Below are 27,907 nucleotides of genomic sequence, written 5' to 3'. Positions count from 1 at the left end.
TCGAAGAAGCTGATCCATATTTCATATCTCAGTCTAGAAAGGGGGCATGTGGTGGATTTCATCGAGCACTCGGTGCTCAGCATTGTTTCACTGCTGCTGATTGATTGCTCATGACTTGATTCGTCATGCCCGTATTGTTATGTTCCGGACAAGCACAGTAAAGAGTACTACATCTGAAGTATAAGTGTGGTGTCCGTGTGCTATTACAGAGCCACGTTGATAAATGAAGTACTCACCTACATTCATAGCAGTACGTTACTGCAACAGTAAAGATCACAACATAGTGTCAGAAGAGCAGAGTTAACGCTGCGGGGCCAACCATTTTCTTTCGTTCGGAGCCTAAAATCGTTTGCCCGGGGAGCGGATTATGTTTCTGAGTACCTGAAGTAAAGACCAACGAGTTAAGGTTTGTTTCGGAAACACTGACTCACTCTTTCTATCATTTCTGTGTGTTTTTTCATCGGGTTAAGTGGACACTGAGGCTCGGCTTACTAACGTCAATTTCTTGCTAGCTTAATTAATTTAGCGCTTTAACATCATGTAAAATATTCCCTTTGCTGATATGTCGACTGTGAATAAAAGGATGGAAGTGAAAGGAGCTGTGAAAAATCATAATTATGCCAAACAACATCCTCTGAAGAATCTCCTAGTAATAGCCCACGAAAAAGTGCACTGCGTCGCGAGGATCCCTCAAATGCTGTGCTAGCTGCAGTTAACAAGATTTCTGACTCACACGGTTCATAGAGAAATCTGACACGATAAAGAAGAGGATAAATGTGTTTCTTACAAGAAACACATATATCCTCAAGTGACAAATCATTCTGGCATAATCAGTGGGGAGGGAGGGCTATAATTTCACATGGCTCAAACTTCTCAAGTGATATCTTAATACTCTTCCACCTGAAATATAATGTGCATATGTTATATACAGAGATGTCAGATGCTGGCAGATGGATCTTGGTGATAATTAAATCTAAAGACAAATTGATTTACTTTAGTAAATGTGTATGGTTTTAATGTTATGAATTCTAATGTCTCTAGTCTAAAACTTGGTGGAAAAGATCTTGAGGAATGTTGCTGTAATAATTCTCATATCAGAAATGTACTAAGCTCTGCTCAGAGCAAAGATCCAAGTTCTTCTTACTGATGGAAAGATGTTTCCTGACATCAGCAAGAATATTTGGACTGAATTTAACATTTTTTTTGTTGCTAATAAGAATAAAGAAATTCATAAGATTTTACACAGATAATATCACTGCAATGAATCACCACTGTAGACCAGATATTTCTCTTTTCCTTTTGCAAAAAGGAACTGGAGTCCTTATCTCATTTATTTTATTCCTGCACTTATTCAAATCACTTTTGGATCCAAATTTCCTTATTAATTTGGCAGTCATAAGACCTTGATCCCAATTACAGCACCCTGGTGAAGGAGTTTCAATATTTAAAAAGAAATTACAATTTTACAAACCCCAATTCCAATGAAGTTGGGACATTGTGCAAAACGTAAATAAAAACGGAATACAATGACTTGCAAATCCTTTTTGACCCATATTTAATGTTCAAACTGATAAACTTTTGTTTTTTGCAAATATTCACTCATTTTGAATTTGATGCCTGCAACATGTTCCAAAAGAGCTGGGACAGGGGTATTTTTACCACCGTGTTACATCACCTTTCCTTTTAACAACACTTAATAAGCATTTGGGAACTGAGGACACTAATTGTTGAAGCTTTGTAGGTGGAATTCTTTCTCATTCTTGTTTGATGTATGACTTCAGTTGCTCAACAGTCCCAGGGTCTGGGTTGTATTTTGTGCTTCATAATGTGCCACACATTTTCAATGGGAGACAGGTCTGGACTGCAGGCAGGCCAGTCTACTACGTGCACTCTTTTACTATGAATCCACGTTGTTGTAACACGTGCAGAATGTGGCTTGGCGTTGTCTTGCTGAAATAAGCAGGGACGTCGCTTGGGTGACAGCATATTTTGCTCCAAAACCTGTATGTACTTACACACCCCATATCATCACAGAGGCTGGTTTTTGAACTTTGCACTGATAACAATCTGGATGGTTCTTTTCTTCTTTAGCCTGGAGGACACGACATCCATGATTTCCAAAAACAATTTGAAATGTGGACTCGTCAGACCACAGCACACTTTGCCACTTTGCATCAGTCCATCTCAGATGAGCTCAGGCCCAGAGAAGCCGGTGGCATTTCTGGGTGTTGTTGATGTATGGATTTTGCTTTGCATGGTAGAGTTTTAACTTGTAGATGTTGCGATGAACTGTGTTAACTGACAATGGCTTTCCGAAGTGTTCCTGAGCCCATGTGGTAATATTCTTTACAGAATGATGTCTGTTTTTAATGCAGTGCCGCCTGAGGGATCGAAGGTCACGGGCATTCAGTGTTGGTTTACAGCCTTTACACTTGCGTGCAGAGATTTCTCCTGATTCTCTGAATCTTTTGATGATATTATGGACTGTAGATGATGAAATACCTAAATTCCTTACATTGAGAAATGTTCTTAAACTGTTGGACTATTTGCTCATGCAGTCATTCACAAGCAATCCTTGCTTGTGAATGACTGAGCCTTTTGGGATGCTCCTTTTATACCTAATCATGACACTTACCCGTTTCCAATAAACTTCCAACCAGGTTTTTTTTTTTTTTGGGCATCCCCCAACTTCCCCAGTCTTTTGTTGCCCCTGTCCCATCTCTTTTGGAATGTGTTGCAGGCATAAAATTCTAAATGAGTGAATATTTGCAAAAAAGCAAAGTTTATCAGTTTGAACATTAATTATCTTGTCTTTGTGATGTATTCAATTAAATATGGGTCCTGCAGCATTCATGAGACTGCCTAACTAGACATCCTGTCTACTCTAAACATTCCTAATACAGCAAGTATCTGACCAATATCTATCTGACTAAAAATACCTAACAAGTCTTGCTGTGAACCAGGGCTTGTTGTTGTTGTTGTTGTATGTGCAGAATGACTTTTTGGGCACACACACATCCTCACAAAAGCTGATATAAGATGTCACAGTGTCAGTGAGTTTGTCCAGGTCTGTAGCTGCAGTTTCAAATACACTCCAGTCTGTGCAGTCAAAGCAGGTCTGTAGCTCAGGCTTTGCCTGTTCAGTCTCTGTAGCTCTGACTTTGCCTGTTCAGTCTAGCTCTTTGCTGTTTTGACCACAGGCTTCACAGCTTTAGGTTTCTGCCTGTAGATTGGAGTAAGATGGCCCATACAGTGATCAGAGAGTCCAAGGGCTGCACGGGGGACAGAGTGATAGGCATCTTTTATTGCTGTGTAGCAGCAGATAACACAATCACTACAGATAAATTGATTTCTGTCCTGTCCGTGCTCAAATTGAACACTAAAGTGGACGTTTGGACGTAGTTGAAGCATCTGCTACTGTATGTAGCTGTATAGGAGAGTACATATCAATTTTTTATTAAGTTCCATATGTAGCCTATGTAACGTTAATGTATGATTGATAATGAGCGCGATGCTCCCAAAATGGTGCATTTACCCAAAAATCAACACAGTGTGACGGCAACCTCTCACATACAGTCTATGTGCCTGGATTTTTGAGTCGGGACACAAACCCATAATTTATGCAATTTAAATTGGTTACATTTTGAAGTTCATTGTTATATTATTCTGATCTAGTGACATTGGTCTGAAAATTGTCTCAGAAATAGATTGCATGATTCATGTTAAGTTGTTAAAGTGGTTTAACAATTGCAGTCATAGACTGTGTAACCACAACAGAGCTAGCAGTCAGGGAGTGGTACTAAGTAATCACTTGAGATTGATTAAGAGACTTGTCCTGAGTGTCAAGAGGCTGTGATTTCAACAAATAGCTGGGGGACTCTTCTCCATGTCACTATGGCAACTAACTGACAACAAAGCCAGGCCTAATTCTTGCCCTCACCACAGCGTGTGCCAATCTTAATAAAATGGGGGGGCTTGCTTGACAACCTTCATTCCTTTTTTGATACAGATACAAGTGATTTTCCTGGTTTTTCTAGCTTTTCTTTATCTCCTCCTGTCTCTGGCTTTTTCCGGCAGAGGGGAGATGACGTCTCCTGCCACTGGCCAGTCGGCCCTCCTTTCAAACCTGGAGTCTGGGATGGGGAAGTCTGCAGCCATGCTGGGGCTGTCTGCTGGTTTGGGGGGAGCTGAGATGGAGCTGCAGAAGATGCTCATTGATGAGAGGATGAAGTGTGAAAACCACAGGACAAATTACCAGACACTCAAGGCTGAACATGCCAGGCAAAGTGAAATCTGATTTTATAGTTTGTTTTTTGTGTGTGTGTGGGTGTGTGTGTGGGTGTTCTTTATCTGTTATTTAGTTTGCATTTGATTGGAGAATTATGAAGAAACAATGAGTAAAATCCTAGCAAGTAGAGTAGACTGACATTATATTGTATTGATGTTATAAGGTGGTGGTGGTGGGGGGGGTCTCATACCCAACAAAATATCAGCTCTGATACAGAGAATTTTATTTATGTATGAAAGGTCTATAGACATTAGACAGGGAATCATTTGAATGAAATAGAAATTAGAAAATGCAATTAACTATAATTTTGTCCATCCACGGTGCTTCGTATTTTCTCATGTAGTTCCGGCATCTGTTGGTACTTTGATTTGTGCTCAGTCTCAGCCCTGGTGTCTTCTTTTCACAGCCTGCAGGATGAGTTTATGCGGGTGAAGGGCGAAATGAAGCGCCTGGTGAATGACAAGCAGGCTCAGCAGGAGAAACTGCAGCTGCTGCTGGCTGAGCTGCGAGGAGAACTACTGGACAAAACCAGGGAGCTGGAGGAATTTCGGATGCAGGTACAGAAGCTCAAGAAGACAGGCAATCTCACACAGTGAAACTTAATTCCTGTGCTTTTTTCTCCCCAAAAATGTATATTCTTACTTGGTTGGTGAAAGTATGGAATCTAGTTTCCAGACCAAAAAAAAAAAGCCACATATTTCTGATGCGCACCCAAACGTCCACTGACTTTCTGGATACAAATTTGTGTGTTTGTGTGTGTTGACCAGGTGATGACCCCTCAGAGGCTGGAGTTGCTCAGAGCTCAGGTGCAGCAGGAGATGGAAGCTCCAGTCAGAGAGAGGTTCAACAAGTTGGAGGAGGTCAGCTTCAGTTTATAAGTTTTAAAAATGTTTTTTTTTTTTAAATGAGAAGTTGCCAGTGTCAAGCACCAGTCAGTTTTCTTTGTCTTAAGAGCTGTTGACTGCAGCACCTATGAGCGCCAACACTCGTGTCATTTATAGAGCTACACCCCATTTTCTGCTGTATTAGTTGTGCTTTTCAATTCACCTTGTCATTTTGTAATGCATTTGGATATGTTGCCATATAATATAGTGCTTACAGATAGGAAATCACTGAACAGTGAAATAATGTTAAGGGATGTTCCTTTGTGTTTACCTTAATGAATTATGTCACTTTAAGGATTTGATGTTAATGTATATGAAATTGCTGTTAATATCCTGTGCTAAATTAGTGGTAGAAGCTGTGACTGTTGAGTCCATAGCAACAGTTAAGAGATTAACATTGACTGTCTTTTGAAAAGCATTTGAAAGTCTGTACAATCATGGGAATAACGGCTCATTTCCATTTTGTCTTCCTGGTTGCTGTATCTCTCCTCTCACTCATTCGTGGTTCTTTATAGGAGACAGAGAAGTACAGGTCTGAGTACAGCAAGCTTCGCTACGAGTACACCTTCCTCAAGTCTCAGTTTGACCACCAGAGAGAAGAGCATGTTCGTATACTCGAGGAGAGGAGAATACGCTATGAGGCAGAGGTCAGTTTGTGTGCATTTCAAAATGCCTGTGCCAGTGACAGACATAAATACAAATGTAAAAAATGAGATCTAAAATATCAGCTATCCTGTTGTTATGTAGATCTCTCATCTGGAGAAGGACAGGGAGGATCTGGTGGCTCAGTATAAGGGTTCGGACCTATTGCGTGATGTGAAACGAGTAGAGGCCCTGCTGAGGGAGAAAGCCCAGCTCCACTTGCGGCTGAAGGGACTGGAGGCAGAGGTGGCTGAGCTTCAAGCCCAGAAAGAAAACTGGGGTCACCAAGCTGAGAATGTGCAGCGTACCCAGATCAGAGAGCTAACAGAATCTCAGGCTGCAGTGAAGTCATTGGAGGTGAGACAGCAGCAGGCCAACTGTCATGCGACTGGACTTGGGATTAGGGCAGGGTATCATTTCAAAATCTAATCGAATCTACCGGTTTCTAAACAATACTGTTTTGATACCAATTTTATCTTTTATATACATGTGTATATATACGCACACACACACACACACACACACACACACACACACACACACACACATACACTCACACTCTTTACATTTTGGTACATATCATTAATTCTAATTTTCAGTTCCCTTGGAATTGCCTCTACCTCCTGATCCACAGGAGGTAGAGCGGTCATCCCCCCAACCAAGTAAATCATTGTATTTTAAAATGAGGTTAAGGTTAGGCAAGTAGTAGCTATGTATTAGGGTTAGGGTGAGTCTCCATGAAATGAATGTAAGTCCCTTAATGTTCCTTAAAGTGTTGGAAACACAAAGTGTGTGTGTGTGTGCGTGTGTGTGTGTGAGCTGGCGCCGCAGATGGCTGCCTCAGTTCTGTACCAGAGACAAATTCCTTGTAACATACTTGACCATTATCATTTTTGTGCACTCAAAGCAGTTTCATAACATAAGAAGTAAACCTATTTACCACAACCTTAAGTTCTGTTAACGTTAACATCAATAAATAAAAATACTGAAATACTGATTTTGATACTCAAGCATCAAAAAATGATACTCAATGGTATTGAAGTAATTTCATCAATACCATAAAGCCCAGCACTACTTGGGATTAGATTTAAATTGCACTTTTTTGCAGATCAAATTTACACACGTGATGATTGTTTTTCATTTTGCACTATGATTTTGTTAAAAATATTACATAGATTTCAATCTAATTTTATTTTTTTCCTGGTGACCGTTGGGTCTGATTGGTTGTTGGTTCGACAGGCAGAGCGTCAGTCACTGCGTCTACAGCTGGAGCGGATGGAGAGCGAATTTCATCTGAGCCACGAGCAGAATAGCCAGCTCACCGCAAGACTGCACAAAGCTGAGCGAGAGGTCAACTCCTTTACCTCTCAGGTACACTTGCCCTTTGACCTCTGAGATGTTCCAGCGATCATCTGTGGTTTTCATGCCAGGTTAGGTGTGGGGGTTGTGATGTGTCAAGATGGAAAGTTTTGTTACTAACAGAGGGAATGCAATTTTTTTTTTTCCTCTGCAGATTTTGTTCCATGTTTTTATTTGTGTTTGTCACAAGAATTTCGGTGTGTGTGTGTGTGTGTGTGTGTGTGTGTGTGTGTGTGTGTGTGGTGGTCATGAAAAGACTAAAATTCATATTTGGTTGGAATGTTTAGAGATACTTTATCTGATTGTTGGGTGAATCTTGTACAATTGCAAAAAAGAGTAGAATGCTAAACAGACATTTTTAATAGTGTCCAGCAGATGTCACCACTCTGTCATTGCTTAATTATCATTTGTCTTTTTCTGGTTCTCAGATCGAAAGCCTGAAACATTCACATAAGCTGGAGATGGCCAGCGTCAAACTGGAGTGTTCCCGCTCTAAAGCGGAGGTGGAGAGGGAGAGAGACACACTGCAAGCCCAGATTGATGGTATGGAACACACACACACACACACACACACACACACACACACACACAAAACAGTGTGTAATCCCACCATGCTCATCTCTTTGCAGTGAGATGACCAGAGGTTCTGGCTTTCTGTTCCTCTCTGTCTGCTGTCTCACAGTCCCCTTTTGTTTCGTATTGAGTCCTTCTTGTTATGACCATCTTTATATCACACACAGAACCATCTTGGCACTTAATGTATGAGACTTATTACACCTAATTTTCCACTTCTCTTTATTTGAAATATTGCTTATTTTAAAACTTGTATTTTACCTTTTCATTTATTAGAGACTGCAAAGGCAAATTCAGGGTTTATTTTATTTAAGAAAAAATTCAAAATGTAGTCCAGACTGTCATGTCTTGAAGCTCAGATAATTTGCCTCTGAATCTGTAAGTATGTATTAGCCTGTCTCTTCATTGCCCTCAGACTCTCATGGTACCCTTTCCCTCAGGTCTGCAGACAGATGTGGAGCTGCTAAAAGCTGCAGTGGAGCAACACAAAGAGGTCCTGGTGGAGAAGGAGAGGGAGATGATGAGGAAGGTGCAGTCTGCGCGTGAGGAGGAATTCCAGAAAATTGCGTCCTTGCATGAGGAAAAGTGAGAATCGCCTTCATTTTATATCAACTATCAAAAACCAAGCTGCACTTACCAACTTGCTCATATATCTAGCAAAGAGCATCATTTCACTGCCTTATTGGCATTTCTGTCCTGTCACTCTAGAATTTGAGTTTCTCTGCTGTTTACATCTTTTCTGACAGTTTTCCTTCACCTGAGAACATTTTCATATTTTAATGTTGTTAGGTTGGAGGTAGAGAACCGTCTTGCAGCACTAGAACAGCAGAGAGCCCTGCAGGATGCTGCGGACCACGCCCAGAAGGAGGAGTGGGCGGAGCATCTTCGCAGCACCCAGCAAGGAGAGGAGTCATCCCGCAGAGAACTGCAGAACCTGAGGTCAGCTTTGTGTTGAATGTTTAGCATAACAAGAGATGCATTGGGTCCTATTCACACAGAACAGTGAGAGTTTATCAAATACACTGCATCTGATACTATATGTAAAATCACCAAATATTTTCTATTCGCTTGGGTGAGTGCAGACTCAGCTGCTTTGTATTAATGTCAGATTGGGGAAATTATCAGATATCTGCATGGTCTGATAGGTTAGGGATGGCAACTAGCACCTTGCCTAGTGCAGTCCAGTTGGATGAATGTATTTATGTGTTTAAAGTTTATTTTAACATAAAAAAGGCCAGTGGTTTGTAAAACGTTTAGGTTGTGACCATCATGAAGTAAACAGGTGAAATACAGTCTTTGCGTTACAAAGTACATTAAAACCTTGCGATTGCGAGTATAATTCGTTCCGGCAACGTGCTTGTAATCCAAAGCACAACTAATACAAGTATGTCAAAGCAAAATTCCCCATAAGAAATAATGGAAACTCAGATGATTCGTTCCACAACCACTTATCCATCCAAAAATGATTACAGTAATACAAAATATAGTATAAAGTAAAAATAAAACAAATTACCCTGTACTTTACCTTTGAAAAGAATCTTTTTTTTTTTTCTTTTTTTTTTGTGCAACTTTAACAAGGAACTTTTCCAATGACACTTGCTTTTGCCTCCTTTTAAAGATTTGGCAGAAATGCGAAATTGTCATTAAACGGATTTATCATTCGTACTGCTACAGCCTTATTCAGGTGGTGCTTTCCTATAATATTTTGCGGTGTTTCCCACATTTTACACATCTCCCTTATAAAATCTTGAGATGTCGGCCACTCGCATACCTCGTTCATGCTTCTCAATGATTTCCTTTTTAACTTCCACCGTAATCACCTCCTTTTTCTTACTGCCTTTCTTTTCAACCTTTATTTTTTCTTCATTGGGGCCATTGTTGCAGTACAGATGTTGACTATACAAGTGAGGCGCGAGAACCATCGGCTCAGTTGTGACGTGACGCTCAGCAAACAAAGCGTACGTACTACTTGTATTTCAAGACCTCACTCATTTATCAAGTTAAAATTTATTTTAAAAAATTTGCTCGTTTTGCAAAACACTCGCAGACCAGGTTACTCGCAATCCAAGGTTTTACTGTAATGCATGTACTGTATGTGATTGGCTGACAATGCCAAGCACATACACTTTAAATCTGCTGTGGTGGCATTATGTTAGCTTTAGGATTACGATACCATTAAAGAAAATATCTGTGCATATAGAGGCCACTGACTATTTAGATTAAATTTAGATGAAAGCAAATAAGGGTGTGACATGACACAATACATGCACCCGCTACCAGCCTATGTGGTTGGCAGTGTTGCAACTTGAGAAACCAAAAGGAAACTTCACCCTCTTTGCCCTGGTTTCTGTTCCTATGTAGAATAGAAACCAGGGCACAAGAGGTCAACTACCAAAATAAATGGAGTTTGACTTGGCCTGCATTTTTTTGAGAAAAACATAACAAAATAGATAAGTAAAGCTTTTCTGCATGGTGGCAAAATATTTAATGTTTTCTTTTATACAGAACCAAACTCCAGCAGCAGAGCTCACAGCTTCAGGAGCTGGAGAGACAGAAAGCTGAGATTACTGACTTACAGCAAGTAAGTCAACACAAACTCTTATAACTCCTGCTGTTAATGTTGGTATGACAATAAAGAGAGCGAGAGAGACACACACACACACAAACACAGGGGACATTGTGTGCTTTAAATAACTGTAATTGTTTTTGACCCAACAGCACAACCAGGATCTGGGTGTCCAGCTGGGGACACTGTCACACTCTGAAAGGAACCTGATGGAGACAAACAAACAGCTGAGAGAAACCCTGGACAGAGTCAGGGAGGAGCTGCAGGTGGCCCGAGCCCAGGCTGAGCGAAGCCAGCATGAGGCAGAGAGGTACATCTGCTGCTCTGTCTTCAAAGAAACAAGCAATTGTTCACTCTTTCTGCTGTCTCTTTATTTTGTCTATATTATTACTAACACCAAATCATGCTTCTTAAATAACATAAAACTGTAATTACTTCTCTTTAAAAACACTTTTTTTTTCTCCATGTGTTCTTCCTCCAGGTTGGTGGAGGACCATCGAGTTGAGTGGTTGGAAGAGAAACACAAGCTGCAAGAGCGAGAAGCCGAGCTGCAGCAGAAATATTCCCAGGTCAAAGAGAAACTGCAGAGGGCAGCAGTGGCCCAGAAGAAGGTACTGCTGCTCCCATAATACTTTTTACTTCAGAAGTTTGTAAATGAGCAACATTTTAGCTCCTCAGAAGTTTATAGACACACTGGGTACATCCTGAGTCTCTAACAGGATTGTTCCTTGATTGATCCAGATTTTTTTTTTTTTACCTGCATCTTGTCTTCACATCTTACTTGGGTGGGACTAAGATGCAAGTGAGGGAAATGGTGGCATTTAAGAGACTCTCATTTTATTCAAAACATGTTTAGTACAGTTTAGTTCTTTTCACTTTCATGTATGTGTAGAGTCTCATTGCATGTGCTTATTTTGACCATTCATTTGTTTACACAAAATAATAAACTCAAATGATTTTAAAAGATGCTTAATTTTATCATTGTGTAAGATGCAGCTAATTGTGTGTGCTATGCAGAGGAAAACGCTGACAGAGAACAAAGACAAGAAACTGCAGGATAAGATCCAGCTGCTGGAGGCCAAGATAGAGGAGCTGGAACTGGAAGCTGCTGCAGCCAAAAAGTACATTTCACCTTTTCTGCATTTTGTAGTCAGTATTGCGTAAAAACACTTAATAATATTAGACAATTTAACAGTCATACAGGAGATGTTAATAGTAGAGAGCTGCAGTTACATTTTGAATACCCCCCTCCCAGACATTCATCCTTCTCAGAGGAGCAAGCTCAACTCAGCAGACGGTTGAAGGAGCTGCAGCGACGACACAACGAGTTTCGCCGACTCCTATTGGGTGCTCAGGGTCCCTTCAGTGCTGGCCCTGCCTTCCTGGCCTCCTCACCCACCCCCTTCCTCCTCCTTGGGTCTGAGGGATTGATGTCTAACATAACTGTAAGTTTTTCCATTGTCCGGCACTAGAGGTGTGCCATATCATACCGTCCACAATAACACAGGTATAAATTTTGACATGATAAAGTATCATCTCACAATATCATTGATATAGTGACACAATGACATATGATGCATTTACATTCTCTAACGCGCACAACAACAGCACTAGTCTAATGTCTGAGTGAGAGCAGCATGTCAGCCTCTGACGATTTAGTACCTAAAAACTGAGCTACTCCAATAGAATATGGAAGTGGTTTGGCTAAAAGAGGTCAGACCTCCAACAAAGCACAATGCTTTGCAAAAATGCAAGAAAACTAACTGCTAAAGGTGGAAACACAACCAACTTGTTTCACCTTTTGAAGCTATAACACACCATTGAGCATAACCAGACTTGAAGGCATGCAAGGAGGGGGTACTGGCAGCTGATGATGTGTGGCCCAAAAGTAAACAAACAACTCAACCAAGCATCACTGCTGCAGACAGTGGATGGAAATTACTGATGTATTGACATATTGTTTGGCCAAGGATATGATGCCATTCTAAACAGCGTTAAGCAAGTGGTTAAAAAGCTCAACCTAAGATTCAACATCTCGCGTAGAAAATATTTTTCAAAGACATCCTTGCCTGAGATATATGAAGCATGCCCTGACAAACTAGCAAGTACACTGTCGTTTATGGAGTTTTTTTGCCTCAAACCACGGATGTATGGTCGAGCCAAACCACAGAACCATACTCACCATACATCAACAACAACTAGAAGCTATACATCTCCTTCCTTGAGACAAGTTTCTTTCCCTGAGGCTCACATGGGTGAAAATATTGCAAGTGGTAGGAGTTTCTTAACTCATGGCACTTAGAAGAGAACAGGTGTGTGTGACAACAGACAGTGGGGCCAGTGTTGTTAAAGCTGTGTTCTCAACAACTTAACCAGAGTGTCATGCTTTGGCCATCGTTTGCACATTGCTATTGGTAAGTTTCATTTACAGTATAAAAAAAAAACAAAGCATGTTCATTGGAAAAGAAGAATGGAAAATGTCCTTCACTTTGCTTGCACTGATAAATGCTGCTGCCTGCAAGCTACAGTCACTGATAAAACATTCAGTACTTTCTATATTGTCATAAATACCATTATCGCAAATTTCCTTGAAATATATCATTTTGAGTGTATATCACCCCCAGCCTGCACTGTAGATGAGTAATACCACTTGCATAAACACAAAACAGCTACAGCTAAAACTCCATCCTAGAAGAGATACACGTAGACCAATTTCTACACCCACAGCAGGAGGAAATATTTCAGAACACCAGCTGAATTTTGAGGAAGCTTAACTCCCCAACAAGGAACAGGGTGGTGCAATTCAAAGGAAACTTAATCTAGAATCACATTTCAGTGTAAATACTGTGGTAACTTAAAGTTCTTGCACAGCATCAAGTCTTTTTAGCCAGTGTGCACAATCAAATAATCTGTTCTGCAGATAGAAACAAAAATCCCACTAACTGCTCATCATTTGTATTCACTTTAATATCAACCTCCATGTTTCAGGCCATAAACTTTCATCAGGAAATATACATGGTCTGCAGCCTGAAATGTTGACATTGATATTAAAGTAAGTACAAGTGATGAATATTGTGTGGAAGTTGTTTTGTTTTTGTCTGCAGAATATAATTACTGTACAAAGCATCTGTACTTACAAAAAGGACCGCATGCCACAAATAAACATCCATGGTGAAGCGTGACTGGTAAACCACAGTGACAAATCTGAAGGCAGAGCAGCTTCACCACAGTGAAACCAGCAAGTGACAAAAATGTCAAGTTTGTTTGCTAAAGTGACTGAACACAGCCAATGACATGCAAATACCTTTCGTGCGTGTGTGCACATGTTTCTATGGTTACGTGGTAAATGGTCTTACATAGTGTTTTTCTATGCATTGTTGTGCACTAAAAGTGCTTTACACCATTTCCCATTCACACACAAACACACATTCATACACAGGTGTGTTATCATTGAGAGCTAGAGGTTCAGTGCCTTGCTCAAGGACACTTTGAAATGAGGGCTGGAGAAGCCAGATATCAAACTGCCACATGTCTATCTGTCTGGGAGACAACCCCCTCTACTTCTGAGCCATGGCTGCTCCAAATTTTAGTTCAGTACCAACATTATGAGGATTTTCTGGCTAGTCCTCACAACTTCAAAGGGCTGTGTGAGTGTAAGGGGCTAGGAAATACATTATGTCAGTGAGTGGCTTCACAACTGTAGAAAGTTAGATGTGTGTGTGAGAGAGGCATACGAAGGTAGAAGCACACATTAATGCAGTAACAGCAGTACAGCTGTCCTAACAGTTCCTTGCTTTTCTCCTCACTCTTGCAGGAGGAGCAGCATCAAAGGGAGCTCTCTCTGCTGCGTCGAAGACTGGAGGATCTGGAAAGTGCCCAGCAGCAGCAACTGGTGGAACTAGGATCTCTGGTGCAGAGGGACCAGGACTCCACTCCCCATCCTGATGTCTGACCCCCTGCTTTACTTCCTGTTGGACATGGAAAAATGATTTGTGAGGTGGTGTCCTGTCACAGCTTGTTATAAAATGCAAACACTATTTACATAAAATTGGAGAGATGAGAATGGATTTTATCAGTGTTTACATCTCTCTAATTTTGTGATGTTGCAAAACTTTTTTTTAAAGCTGACCTTTTATATTCTCAGGGTTTGTATTGAGAGACTTGTTTACACATTTATTCTTAATTCATCCTGAAGAAAAGGAGACACTGCAGGTTGTAAATTGCACAATGTTTATACAGACTGTTATTATTTCCACAAAGTTTTACTTTAATTGTACTGGAACCATAAGAAGGAACCTTTATCCTGACATATCTCTGGTTCTTATTTGCTATATGGTCATAAAAGTATTGGGTTTAAGCTAATGGAGTAGTTATTCACCGTGCAGCTAATGAAATGATCTTAGTGCCTCATCTCCATCTTACTAGCAGGGGCCTGATACATGCTGACAAAAAAGACAAAACATCTGCACTAAGTTCCCAACTATTTTAATATAGCAAAATTGTTGGATGTGCATGCCCTACATTTTGATTTGTGTTTCTTTGGGCCTCTTCTGACAGTTTCGTAAGAGTCTTCCTGTCACTCTGTCACTTGTAGCTCCAGTGAATTAATTCATGTGAGTTAAAGGCAAATACCTCAGTTCCAGGAGCAGCTCTTCAGTCCATCAAACGAGCTTTCAACATGGTGTAGTTGCTCTGTCACCTCGGCAGGAGCTCCATTGTGGTCAAGCTTCTCTTTTATCTGTGGGGGAAAATACATATATATCATGTAAGGCATTTTGTTGCATAGACCAAATTAACTTTTCTCAATATAGTCAAAATTATGTCAGTGGGTTGATATCTTGTTCTTATTAAGGCAATAATGTCAGTCTCTGCATTAATAATCATTTTACTAAGCTGTGAACTGTTGAGGTTTATGTAAACAAGTCTTTCAGCTATTTTAGCTTCAGAACTTAGTATAAGGCAGATTAGTTTTAGTATCTTAAGAAAGTGAAGGCAGCAATTTCTATCAAAAACAAGTTGAATTTTTGCAGTTTTGCATTGCAGTGATGACTTTTTGAGAAAGTGCTGCTCTTTTTATCAGGCTATTGCTTCCTGTTATACTGTGCAAAAGGAAAAGCAGAAGGTTTAAAATCTCATTTCCTCTACACACAGCATCTTGTATAACAGTTTTTGAGTGAGCTCACTGCTGTTTATTGTGCGCAATGTCTCAGATGCATCCAGTCTAAGGAGACAGGAATTAAAGATGAAACTAGACATAAAATTTTTTTTTATAAAATTGGACCCAAAATTATTATTTCTAACATTAGACCTTTATTTCTAACATTATTCAGTTCAGTTCACAATTTGTCACCCACAGCAGTCCTACTGAGGGGCATGAGCATGTATCACAGCTGAACACTAAGATGAAAAGGAAGATAAACATTCAAACTATAATTAGTTTTTGAAGCAAAAGTTCACAATAAGAGATAAGGGTTTTGTTCTCCGCTAAAAACAATCTTAAACTACCCAAAGTGACTTGGAAGCCCCATATGAGTGAACTAGTCTTGAATAAATGAAGAACTGACCTCTGTGAAGTACTTCTTGATATATTTGTATAGCTCTCTGAGGGCTGCAGCTTCATTGAATTCATTTTCATGTTTCTGAAATAAGAAACAGTCATCGTTTCACTGCTGGCCTTCCCTCTGCCACTTTTTTTAGATTTTGTACTGACATGGACATTACCTTTGACTCCTCCTGCAGAAAGGCCTTAAATTCAGAGTCTGTGATTGGAGACTGGTCTCTGATCTTTTTGTAGTACTCCTTCACTTCCTGCTTGAACTTGGGAATGTCTTTGGCATAGAGGAGCTTGTTGGTGGGTGCATGCTGCAACACAACAATATTTAAGGTGTGTTTATTGGTTTGCGTTCATGGGACATGGTGCATGTTTAATCCACTGTTGATTCCATCTTAGTTTACAATCTCAACACAGAAAGGAAAATGACACTTTCTGCTGTAATAATGAAATATGAGACATTTGTCTTGAACACTACCTTCCCCAGGTGGGTCTCACTCAGAGAGAAGGAATCCATGAAGGCCTGTGCAATGACAGACAGGCAGCCATCCAGATATGGAGTCTTTTCCATATCAAACACAAACTGGGGGTTTTTCAGGATGTTGACCCAAAAGCGCAGAGGCACACTGCCCAGTGGCATGAACACAAGTTAGAAATCAGTCTAATTTGATTTGATTTTTACATGAAAGCTTTCCATGCTGTCCACAGAGCTTTTTGATCACCTAGTCATACCTGTTGGTCTTCCAGATGTGCAGGACATCTGGGTCAGTGATCTTCATGTTGTCTGCCTGAGTGTCCAAGAAGTGGAAGAAGTATTTGACAGCATGTGGAGCTTTGTTGTGTGGCATCCCCCAGATGGATGTGAACAGGGCCTCCACAAAAGAATGCACCGCCACCTTACAGTGCAACAAGGCAACATCATCTCTCCAGCCAGTCCCTTTTATTTCAGAACAGTCTAAAGAAAAGTTGTCTACATATATAGCACGTTGAATAATTAATGTTAAAGCTATTAAAGGTAGAAAACAGCAACCCAAAAATAATCACTAAAGCTATGCTCACAGTAGGAGTGACACAAAATTGCTTCCTCTCCAGCATTAACACTGGTGGTAACAAAAACTGATACCGGAGACAGATTTGGTATCAGTTCAACCAAATGCACCACAACTCGCTCCTCTTGCCTTAGTGGAGAGCAGCTTGGTGAGGTGCACTTCCTTCACTTTGAACTTCTTCCGCTCTGGGTTCTTTCTTTGGTCCTCGACTATGTCAGAATCAATCTGCTGTAAACAAGACATCAGCCAATACATTAAGTTAATGTCAGCCCAAGTTAACCTTCAATATTGTGTTTTTAAAATCAAATGATTTAATGATTCACTTCTGCAAACAAAAGAATCTACGGAAGAGTATTAGGGCCACTGCATACATTTTTTTTTTAATTCTGACTTTATTCTCAGAATTCTGATTTTAATCTCAGAATTCTGACTATTCTCAGAATTCTGACTTTAATCTCAGAATTCTGATTTTAATCTCAGAATTCTGACTTTATTCTCAGAATTCTGACTTTAATCTCAGAATTCTGACTTTAAACTCAGAATTCTGACTTTAATCTCAGAAGTATGGGTACCTGTAGGGATCCAAGTTCAGTGAGTGCCTTTGAGTCATGCTGGAGAGGAGCTACGTGCTGCCCAGAAAATGTCGGATTTAAGTGAATTTTTGCGTGGTCGAGGAGTCCCAGAAGAAGCAATTTCATTAATGGAAGAGGAAAAGGTGAGTAAAAAGACTCGGTACTTATTTTACCGCTTTATAGACCCTTTAAAAGCAGGACATGCCCCTATATTAATCCAACGAAAACTGAAGGGAATGAGGGTAAAGGGAGCTAAATGTCTACATCATTTTAAAATACAACTTTAACCTAAACACTGTTCTGTTGTAATAGCGTATTAACCATTTTAATTGCTGGGTGGCACGTACATTCTATTTATGTATCATTTCAGACTCCAGAACGAAGTATTTCCTAGAACCACAAACACCGGGCTGTAGGCTACTGCCCTGAAAAGCAGCGCCAGGTTGACATCACCGATAGTCTGCTCTGTCCAAGCAGTGTAGACTATGAGGCTAGGACACCCCTGGAAGAGCCTTTCAGTCTAAATATATTCACCCCCATGGGTCAATTAGAATACTGCAGCAGAAACATAGTGGGATTAAGCAAAAGGAAATGCGTACGAACACAATTAGCATTTACATTAAGCAATAAAAAGAGCGTGACATAACGTGAGACATTATCTCTGTCTAAATATGTGCACAGGCGTTTCACTATTAGCCTGTCAATTTGTTGTTTGAACTATAAACAGAACAGTGTTTAGGTTAAAGTTGTATTTTAAAATGATGTAGACATTTAGCTCCCTTTACCCTCATTCCCTTCAGTTTTCGTTGGATTAATATAGGGGCATGTCCTGCTTTTAAAGGGTCTATAAAGCGGTAAAATAAGTACCGAGTCTATATACTCACCTTTTCCTCTTCCATTAATGAAATAGCTTCTTCTGGGACTCCTCGACCACGCAAAAATTCACTTAAATCCGACATTTTCTGGGCAGCACGTAGCTCCTCTCCAGTATGACTCAAAGGCACTCACTGAACTTGGATCCCTACAGGTGTCCATACTTCTGAGATTAAAGTCAGAATTCTGAGTTTAAAGTCAGAATTCTGAGAATAAAGTCAGAATTAAAAAAAAATGTATGCAGTGGCCCTAATACTCTTCCGTATGAATCTGTCACTTACCAAGTGGCAATATTTTCTTGAGAAGTTCTCATCATCTGGAAGAAAAACAAACTGATCATTTGCAGAAATGATCGACATTTGGTTGGTGGTTCCGTATTAATTAGAAACTATATGAAAAGCTCTGAATAAAACTGTTATGCTCTTCCCTGTCTGCAGCTGACCATGCGCCACCTCTAAATGCTTCTTCTCACAGGCTTTCAACAAGAACAGTGGGGAATGATTTTTAGCACCTATCAAGGTCACAGTAGTGGCAAAGGAGCAGGTGAAGCTACAGCAGAGAACAGTGAACAAGCAGTGGACCCACAGTACCATCACTAGAGCCATGCTACTGGTGCTGTTGAAAATAGTTTCTCCCACTGAACACTCAAGCTTCAAAGGTTGTCTTTTATCTTTATTTAGTTTTAGAAATTTCGTGATGTTGCCTTGGGTTCTGGAAAACTTGGATGTTCTTTTTTCAGTTTTTTTTTGATGGTACAGACAAAAAGGGCAAATTAAGAGAATAAATTAGCTTTAGCTAATTGAGACATACTGGATCCAAACTGAAGAATTAACTTAGACCCATCTGATGCTTAGAGAATATGTTGCACTTGATGAAACCTGATGGTTCTGTTAGATAATTTTAATTGATGCTACCTTACTGTCATTTTAGTCTGCTAGCTTAATCATATAGGTTATTTATAAGATGCTCTGAACAGAAGGGCCCATCACTTGTTATTCTCCAAGTGAAATTACATGATGTTTTACAAGTGAGCTACAACCTGTTAATTGCTTAACTTAAGATGTGTTGCTTCTGGTCAAAGCTAACCCTGGTGCTAGCTTCATACTGAAAGTACAGATGTGAATAGCATCACTTTTCTTATCAAGCTCTTAACAAGAAAGACATGCGCCAAAATGTTAAGCTATTCATTCAGTGTTCAGTCGTAGCTCCTACCTTTCAGACTTCCCTGTGGGCTCAGCGGGGGACAAATCTTTTTTGAAAGCACTTTGATTGTCGCCCCATCAGGAATCTACACGAGTCCAAACAAAACAACACATGTTACAAAATATGAACGCAACACATGATTAAAAAAACAGTTATGAAATGACTATAACAGCCCAGCACCTCAACGTTTCAAGAGGTCTATTTCTGAAATAAAACCTGTGATTTACATCACAGGTGCTTTCATTTTTTCCTCTCTCTGTTCTTTTCCTGTTCTTAGTGAATGTGTGTGATAAAGGAAATGACAGCCAGAAATCCCCCAGATATTTGTACACTGTCACTAAAGCAAGAAACATCAGCTTTTCAGGAGCTGTAAAAATGAAACTTATTTACAGTATCTGACATGCTCAATACCACTTAAACACACATTTCCTCAGAACTGAGTGATACAAGGATTATTTTATTTATTGTATAGTAGGTTTGTAATTTAGGCAACACAGTTCAGGCCACCGGGCTGCACAACAAGTTAAGGAATCTGTCTTTCCTATGCTGTAATGTTAGTCTGATACATGAACACAGCAGAGAAAGACTCCGTGATCTCATTATAAAGCCATTACACACCACCTTTCTTCCATTGGGTTGTTTGGATTTTTATAAAAACCCTCTCTTCCTTTCAGCTTTAATAACAAAGTGAAGGGAGACAGCCTTTTTACCAGCAATTTGACTGACCCACTTTGCCTCCTGGAATGGAAGCTTGTTTTGGATGTGTGGATACAGTGAAGAACTTCCCATCTCTGCTCACTGAGCTGCTGTGGACTGACTGTTAAATTCAACCCTGTCCCTGCCTATAGAAAACGATACTTCTAAATTCAACACTTTTGATTGAATTCCCAAAACAAAGTGCAAGTGTTTGGCACACTGACGTCAGAATATCTGGCTTTTGTTGTTTTAGTGTAACACCTCACAGACCACCTGGCTGTGTTATGAGGTTTGTGCATGTATGTATGTGCTGGGTTGTCTCTTTGATATGTCAGTGTTTAAAATAGCAAAGGAGGGATTTCCAACGAGGAGTTTATTTTGAATCCAATTTCTGTGAAGCTGCTCAGTGAAGTATTTATGACAACCTGCAGGCAGCAACAGTAGAAAAATATTGAAAGGAGGAGACTTGCAGGGGCTATGGTTACTCTTTGATCCAACATGTAGCAACAAGAGTTTCTGCATAAGATTATGTACTGTATGAATGATAGTTTCCAGTGATACAGATTTTTATTTGAATCCTTCTATTTCTCACCTTATAGTGCTGGAGTGTGTTGATCATCGTCACACCCCTGACAACCACTGAGCTTGCATCCACTTCCTGAAGAGGAATAAAAGATCCACTTTTCTCATATTCTGGTGGGGAAAAGTGAAAAAGATATGGTTAAAGAGCTTGAGAAGTTTTTTTGGGGGGTGGGGGGTAATAAAACAGTCAAATGAACAAATAGTTGCAACAGTTAAATCCCCATTTGTGCTTAAAGAATAAGGCTGGTATTATTTCAAATTTTTCTTATTGTCAACAAGCTCATAGGTCAAAATCTTTAAAAACATTTATAAAAGCTAAATCATTTTGTAAAAATGCTGGGTACTGTAGTTTTTAGCAAATATTACTGGATCTGGTGGAACTACTACCTTTATTGGGGCTCATTTGATGCACCACCAGTATGATGTATGTGACACTGGCTTATAAGGAACTACAGTGTCCATGTTCGTGGTAATGAGGAATTACCACAAACATCAGATGATCAACTTTCAGATTTTTGTTTTCAGTGTCTAGGACAAGATGTGCTGACACTGACCAACAGAAGCACAGATAATTACTCTCTTCACATTCTGTCATATTGGACTGAACAATATTCATTAAATATCATAAGTGACTTTCACAGTCAGCCTTGTGAAGTACTGTAGCTACCCTATCAGGGTTAGCTAGCTAGTTTTTGGGTTTACTACCGGCTTAAAACATTTATTTATAACTGCTACTTCAAGATTTTCATGAAGGAGAGACAACACAGGCTGCTGCGCTCTTCATGCAACCCCCCGTTATGACCATTAAAAACAATGGTCATAAGCCATTCTCTAAATATGATCGCTAATCAAAATGGTATGTGCACAACACCCCGGAACACCTTGTGACCACCGAGTACTGCCTTGCCCTTCTGATTCAGACTGTTTTCTGTGTTTGGACTATCGGACTCCTCTCTCTGACCTCTCGTTTGTGAATCCCTTGTCTGTGTAAGTGTTACGTCCACGGATCAGGCCGTCCCCGGCACCTCGGCAGCTGTTACCGGGGCTATCAGTGACTCCAGCCCTGCTCACGTAGGAGCACGCTCCCAGCGACGAGGTATGGCTCAATTAGCTGAACCATACTTAAACACAGCGCTGGTGTGTCCTCGTCGCTAGATTATCTCTCAGTCTTCCGCCGGTGACTTCGCGTGTTTCACGTCCTTGATCCTGATGTCTACTAAGATCATCCTACTCTGGCATATTGATGTTATCCACTGTGTCGACTTGAGTGAGTTTCTCTGTCTTGTTTACGGTTTTTTCTTGAACTAATTACCAAGGAGTATCTTCTGTTATTTTTGGAACTGACTATTGGGGAGATCTTATGTTTATTATCTTTAAAAAGGCAACATGATGCACATCATGAAAAAGCTAATTGCGCAACCAGTAAATTAGGAAACAGATGCATATCTGTGCTGCATGCAATGTGTTGGCTGCAAGATCAGGCCCTTGGCCTTTGCAAAGGAAAGCAATTAAACCACACTCATTAACTTAGACTTGAGAAAAGGACAAGGAGATGAGACAACACAGGTCTGTTGCTGACCTATACAAACGTGTCTGACGGGGGTGTTGTAGGGGAACCCAAACTTGGCCTGGAAGGTAGATAGGATTTTCTCCTTAACCTGCTCTACTGCGTCACAGCTGAGGACATCAACCTCCAAGGGCTCACTGACCTCCCCATCACTGCCTACTGCAAACAGCACCTTCAGCTTCTGCAGATGACAGACACACATGTTGTAATAATTCATTACATAGTTGTAATGAAGTTTCCCCCTTCATATAATGTACAATAACAACCAAAACCTCATCAAAGCAAGATCTCTTATATAACACATTTTAATAATATTGGCACTGTCAGTAAGTGCTGAGTCACTGTTGGAAAGTATAATGCAGCTGTGGGGGTGTAATGGCATCTCTGTATGGAGCGATGCCATTACAGGGGATATTTGAGTGAAGATGTGGTTAACGAAAGGCTTTCAAGACAGTAGCACTTGAGTTCTTATCTCCTTTTTGCAGTTCTGTGGTTAATTCTTGCACCATCTAATTGACGTAAGTGAGCATTAAAATGAAATGGTTTGTTAGGTTAGATAAAACATTCATGGCTGCTATGGGTTGGGTCGCTGTAGCAGCAGAGAGAAGGAAATGTAAAATAAGGATGAGTGAGAAAGGTGTTCTGGTGATAATTCAGTTGTTCTTTGCTACGGGTTTGTAAATATATCAGAATACTGTACATAATGTACATCATATGTGCTTAAATTATATTCAGTATGTGCAAGTATCACAAGTACAGTAATGTACCATGAATGTGTACATGTGTATTGTTAGCTTTCTGTCATATATTTGATGCTATGCTGGTCACATTGAATACTGTGTGACCTGTAGGAAGAGTGATGAGCCCAACTTTACAGGTCCCCTCAGTCCTACCATTTTCATCAGTGTAATTTGTGGCCACAGCTGAATTTGGTGAAATAGCTCTGATAAACCTATTATGCATGACCTGCCCAGTACCAAACAGCAGACAGACAGTTAGCGACTAGCAGGTGAACATATTAAAGCATTTAGCAAACCTCTTAGTGAAACAACTAAAAGTATACTGTACTTGCATTCATCAGGTGGCCAGAAACCCGACTATGAATGAATGCTAACATTGCTCCATGTCTGCAGCATGTGTATATAAAATAGTCTTTACTAACACAATTGCAATATTGACTTTTATTACTATTATTTTCTATAATATTTAGTATTTGTGACTAAAAAGGCAAAACAGCAAAAGCTTTATGCACTTTAGATGTTTAGATTCTCATCAACCAAGCAATTCCCTCAAGAAGGCATCTGATCAGTCCCATGTTCATTTTGTAGCATGACAACATGGGGTCAGTGTGGGATTACATGAAGAGACAGAAGACACCAAAACAGCCTAAATCCAAAGAACTGTAGCGGGCTTTCCAAGATGCTGGAACAATCTCCTTGCTGAGTATGTTAAAAAAACTATGAACAGGTATACCAATATGAACTGTGCTGTTTTCAAGGCAAAGGTAACATTATTTATTTATTTATAGCTGCACAAAGGTCGAAGCTAACCAATGAATTAAAATTATAAATCCTATTAATTTTCAATGTATCCTGACTTACTTTTACTAAAAACAGTGCTGTATATTTTTGAGTGTGTCAGGATCTATTTTAGAACTTCTCTGCTGTGCAACAGCCAGAAACTTTGTTTCTTAATATAACTGAACAATTTTAATAAAGCCAATATTTTCAGGGGAAGTGCTGTTTTGTGTGTTCAGCAGTCTAAAGATACATGGAGATGGATGCGGTTTAGTACTAGCAGCTGTGTACTGACAAACTGTCTCCATATTCTTATTTGCAGTCTTTCACTGCCACAAGGAAATGTCCTGTATCGGGTTTTGCATCTTTTGATTGTCTTAGAAACGGGGTGAAAAGCATAATATCAGGACCCGCCTCTCAGCAGAGCATGCTAATCTGCACCCCAGCCCGGTCGTCTGCATTACTACATCCTGAATGACAAACAGAAAAATTAAGCAACAGGAAATGTCTGTTTTCTTCAAAAAAAAAGGAAAGAAGAAAGAGATGGCAGCGCATTATGAAAAAATAAAGTAAGAATTAGGAAGTATTAAGGTTACTTCCACAGAACAAGCACAACTGATTATGTGAAGTAAGTAAACCACCACTAACAATGGAAACTTGTGTTTGGACTCACTTCCAGTAAGCGTGTAAAAGCCCTGAAATGCACATTATCCGTGTGTGTGTGTGTGTGTGTGTGCGTGCGTGTGTGTATATGTGTACCAGGGGGCTGAAGTCCTGAGTCTGCGACAGCAGCCAGTCCTCACTGAGTGTATACAGCGATTTCTCTGTCACACAGTCCACAGGTCCTTTGGCAATCTGCTGCTTGAGAGCGCTCACCATTAAAAACAGGTGCTGACCAACATTTTCCTGTAAAAAATCAGAAACAGGAACTTAGTTGGTCCTACAAAGCCTAAAGCTGTGGTAACTTTTGGCAGTGCCAACCAGTTAGTATCTTGCACATTCTGGTTTATACCAGTCTACCAAATGAGGCAGGGCTTGTAAACCACCATCACATGTGTAGAAGCTATGAGAATTTAGTACTGACAGACAGTGTAGTGGATATGTTATGGACTGTATTTACAATACTGACCTATAACATATTAATATGAATGATAGCTTTACAGAGCTAATATCTGTAACCATGTTACAAACCATGTTGCCTGTGGGCAAAGGAGGACGGGATGTGACTGAAGCAATATTGGTTTCTAGAAGGACTTTAAACAGAAAATGATTATCAAATGTTGATCTCAAGACAAGCATGCAGCAGTGTAAAATACAGCACAGAAAATATTTTAAGGACAACAGATCAAGTCATTGCTTCTGCATGGTTTGAATGGTAACTCAGTGGTCCTGCACTCAGGAGTTATGTAAATTGGGAAAGACAACTTGAGTGACGGCTTCCACAAAATGCTGTACTTGTGTACTGAACAAACTGTGAAACCATTTGAATAACACATGGATTCTGATTCATGCTCTGTGTGGTGTAATTTAGTTTAGCACCAGAGACCAAAATCTTTTTTATGTCACACACTGTTATTTCAACAAATTTCCATAAAGACAAAGGTGATTCAAAAATAAAGACAGTTTACTGACTCTGTGAAGTTGCACTTAACACTGCTATCAGCTGTAGCCTAACATCAGCATTCTAGCTTATGTGCAACAATGCTAACATGCTGATGTTTAGCAGGTGTAATGTTTATGTTAAACATCTTAGTTTAGTGTAATAGCAAATAAACTAAATAGCACTAAATGCAAAACCAAAATTTTGGAGGGACTGAAACTGCCAGATTCTCCATAAATTTCTGCATCAAAATCTACGCCAATCCCTCTATGTTGAGATAGTTCTCTCAATAAGTGAAGTTTTTGAACGTTTGGTAGTAATGGATAAAAGGTCCCCAAGGATTCATCTTCTGGGGAGCATGACTGTTTATATACAAAATTTCATGGCAACTGTAGAGTGGTTTTATATTGTTGTGCATTTCAGTCTTGACCAAAACAGTACACCAACAGACAAACATACAAACACACAGCCATACCACCAACATGGCTAAAAATATTTATGAAGTTTTAACAGAAGTTCAAGCAGGAAGACATCTGTCAGTCACCGGCGACATCCCTTTCCTTATCCAATCAGTGTACAGCATTTGGCACACAGACATGCCTATCAGCTCATGATCCCTAATTTCCACCAGATGCAGGTGCATTCTGTCCGTGACCTGGTTCTGAATTGTCCTCTGTACAGCTTCATCCCCCACTGGGTGTGTCCACAGAGTGGCCCACTGTGGTGCTGATTTTATGTGTTGGCTATATTTCCTGGCTTTTGAGCTTCTATAGTAAACAGGCTTTGTAATGGTTTCTATTGTGTCCATTTTAATTACGTTTATTGATCTTATTTCCTACTTGTGCTCCAGCCTACAGACAAAGATGACAGTTAGGTTAAATTTAATTTAAAGAGCCCATGGCATGCTTTTCTGCGTTTTCTGACTTATCAGAAGCAACTCAGTTTATACAAGTCTTGCAAACTCTTACTGTTGAGACTTTTTTCCAACTATGCAAGTCTTATGCAATAGTTTACAGATTTCCTTCAATGGTCATATTCTCCAGGCTATGTGCACTCATGTGAGCTTGCCTGACATTTACTGGTGCCATTATTAAAGCAGAATTTTTTTGAGTGAATGCGGTTTTGTGGTTACATTTTACCTCTTGCTGCCTGCAAGAGGATGTAGAGAATAATAGAAAATATAGAGAATAATATAGGGCCTAAGGTTACTGCATGTCCAGGAATATTCAAGGTACAGGGATCCACTGTTTTACCTGACTGGGTCTAATGGAGTGGCTGGAAACCTACAAACAGCCGGCCAGTCAAGCACCCTAGGGCAGTGAATGATCAGCTGATCAAGACTGGATTCCTCTGGAGTACAGTACCTGTTTGTTTTGACCTCTTAAGGTCTTGATGTGTTGTGGGTTGGTGAGAGGATTCTAACAACCCTTGATATTACTGTGCAGTGCTACCTGTTGTAATTAATTTCACTACTTTGTGAATTTTTCTGGTCTGTGGGGGAAACTGCAGCAAGCATAGGTTGGGTTTACAGACCTTGGAGCTACTTGAAAGGGAATAAAGTTGCCACTACTCAGTGGGACATAACAGTAAGTAAAAAAAAAAGCACACACAGGTTGCATGCCTGTTAATGCATTGTTTCTGTAGATAATTGTTGTAAAGCTGGAGAAGTTACTATGTCTGCATTATGCCAGTTAAAATATGGGGTTTCTCAATTAACCGCTTTGTTTAGAGTGTTACAAATCTCTTTTCATCAGTACATATACTTTTGTTTATCTGTGGAGAAGAAATTCAAATTAACTAATGCTGTTGCAATTTGTGGTGCAGTACACATTCATATTTTGGCTCAAACATGTCAGGTAGGATGTGAGGTATTGGCACTGTCGAGAATGTAGCATATCTGTCAGTGTTTTTTGTTTATGCATTGTCCTGGCTTCAGGGCCGGTCTTGTGTTGAAAAGTGTTTCCCCATCGAGATGCGTTTCCTCTGTTCAAAACTTGGTTTGACATAGCCCACATGTAGGCCAAAAATTTGGGTCCATGCAGACCAGTCCACACAGCAAAAGCTCAACTGCCCATGTGCCACAATGGTTGGAAACCATCAGTGCATGCAGACAGAAGGCAGACCCTGTAGGAATAGGAACGCGTGAAAACCCCTCGTCCATGTCCATGTGTTCATAAGGGTATGCACAAAACATGAATTCCCCTTAGGTTGTGGCCACAATTTACTGAGGTTTTATTTTCTCCCCCAGCTTCACCAGAGGGGCTCCGTAAGTAACACAGACCAGCAAAGACTAAAAGATATGTATGAGTAACAAACCCGGAGGAAGCCATAAAGGCATATGGACATCCAGTTGGTCAGCAGTTTTTCCACTATGGACTCTGTGCG

At 40.1% G+C, this 27,907-nt stretch overlaps 2 protein-coding genes across 2 annotated transcripts; one reads left to right on the top strand and one right to left on the bottom strand.

Annotated features, from left to right (window-relative positions):
• Positions 1 to 14,949, top strand: cep83 (centrosomal protein 83). The gene is made up of 16 exons (XM_020601302.1): positions 1 to 406; positions 4,078 to 4,281; positions 4,695 to 4,845; positions 5,056 to 5,148; positions 5,688 to 5,819; positions 5,920 to 6,171; positions 7,054 to 7,185; positions 7,602 to 7,716; positions 8,187 to 8,331; positions 8,536 to 8,685; positions 10,252 to 10,327; positions 10,465 to 10,622; positions 10,794 to 10,923; positions 11,330 to 11,433; positions 11,568 to 11,757; positions 14,127 to 14,949. Exons 2-16 carry the CDS (start codon positions 4,085 to 4,087, stop codon positions 14,262 to 14,264), a joined length of 2,163 nt encoding a protein of 720 aa, XP_020456958.1. The 5' UTR covers positions 1 to 406; positions 4,078 to 4,084; the 3' UTR covers positions 14,265 to 14,949.
• plxnc1 (plexin C1) lies at positions 14,195 to 27,907 on the bottom strand. The gene is made up of 13 exons (XM_020601303.1): positions 27,839 to 27,907; positions 24,682 to 24,828; positions 22,418 to 22,586; positions 20,849 to 20,949; positions 19,570 to 19,645; positions 18,639 to 18,673; positions 17,042 to 17,140; positions 16,596 to 16,759; positions 16,342 to 16,489; positions 16,034 to 16,174; positions 15,877 to 15,951; positions 14,945 to 15,050; positions 14,195 to 14,280 (listed from the first exon to the last, which is right to left on the bottom strand). Exons 1-12 carry the CDS (start codon positions 27,866 to 27,868, stop codon positions 14,946 to 14,948), a joined length of 1,290 nt encoding a protein of 429 aa, XP_020456959.1. The 5' UTR covers positions 27,869 to 27,907; the 3' UTR covers positions 14,195 to 14,280; position 14,945.

This window comes from Monopterus albus, unplaced genomic scaffold (genome assembly GCF_001952655.1).
Source record: "Monopterus albus unplaced genomic scaffold, M_albus_1.0 scaffold51.1, whole genome shotgun sequence".
Lineage (NCBI taxonomy): Eukaryota > Metazoa > Chordata > Actinopteri > Synbranchiformes > Synbranchidae > Monopterus > Monopterus albus.
This window is presented reverse-complemented; position numbering and strand designations above follow the sequence as displayed.

What these genes read in the sequence shown, in the direction of transcription:
- cep83 (XM_020601302.1), top strand. Translation starts at nt 4,085, where the DNA reads ATGACGTCTCCTGCCACTGGCCAGTCGGCCCTCCTTTCAAACCTGGAG. An exon ending in ACTGCAAGCCCAGATTGATG is followed by an intron (nt 7,717 to 8,186) that starts GTATGGAACACA and finishes CCTTTCCCTCAG; the next exon opens with GTCTGCAGACAGATGTGGAG. An exon ending in AGATTACTGACTTACAGCAA is followed by an intron (nt 10,328 to 10,464) that starts GTAAGTCAACAC and finishes TTGACCCAACAG; the next exon opens with CACAACCAGGATCTGGGTGT.
- plxnc1 (XM_020601303.1), bottom strand. Translation starts at nt 27,868, where the DNA reads ATGTCCATATGCCTTTATGGCTTCCTCCGG. An exon ending in CCCACAGGGAAGTCTGAAAG is followed by an intron (nt 18,674 to 19,569) that starts GTAGGAGCTACG and finishes TTTTTCTTCCAG; the next exon opens with ATGATGAGAACTTCTCAAGA. An exon ending in CACATCTGGAAGACCAACAG is followed by an intron (nt 16,490 to 16,595) that starts GTATGACTAGGT and finishes GCCACTGGGCAG; the next exon opens with TGTGCCTCTGCGCTTTTGGG.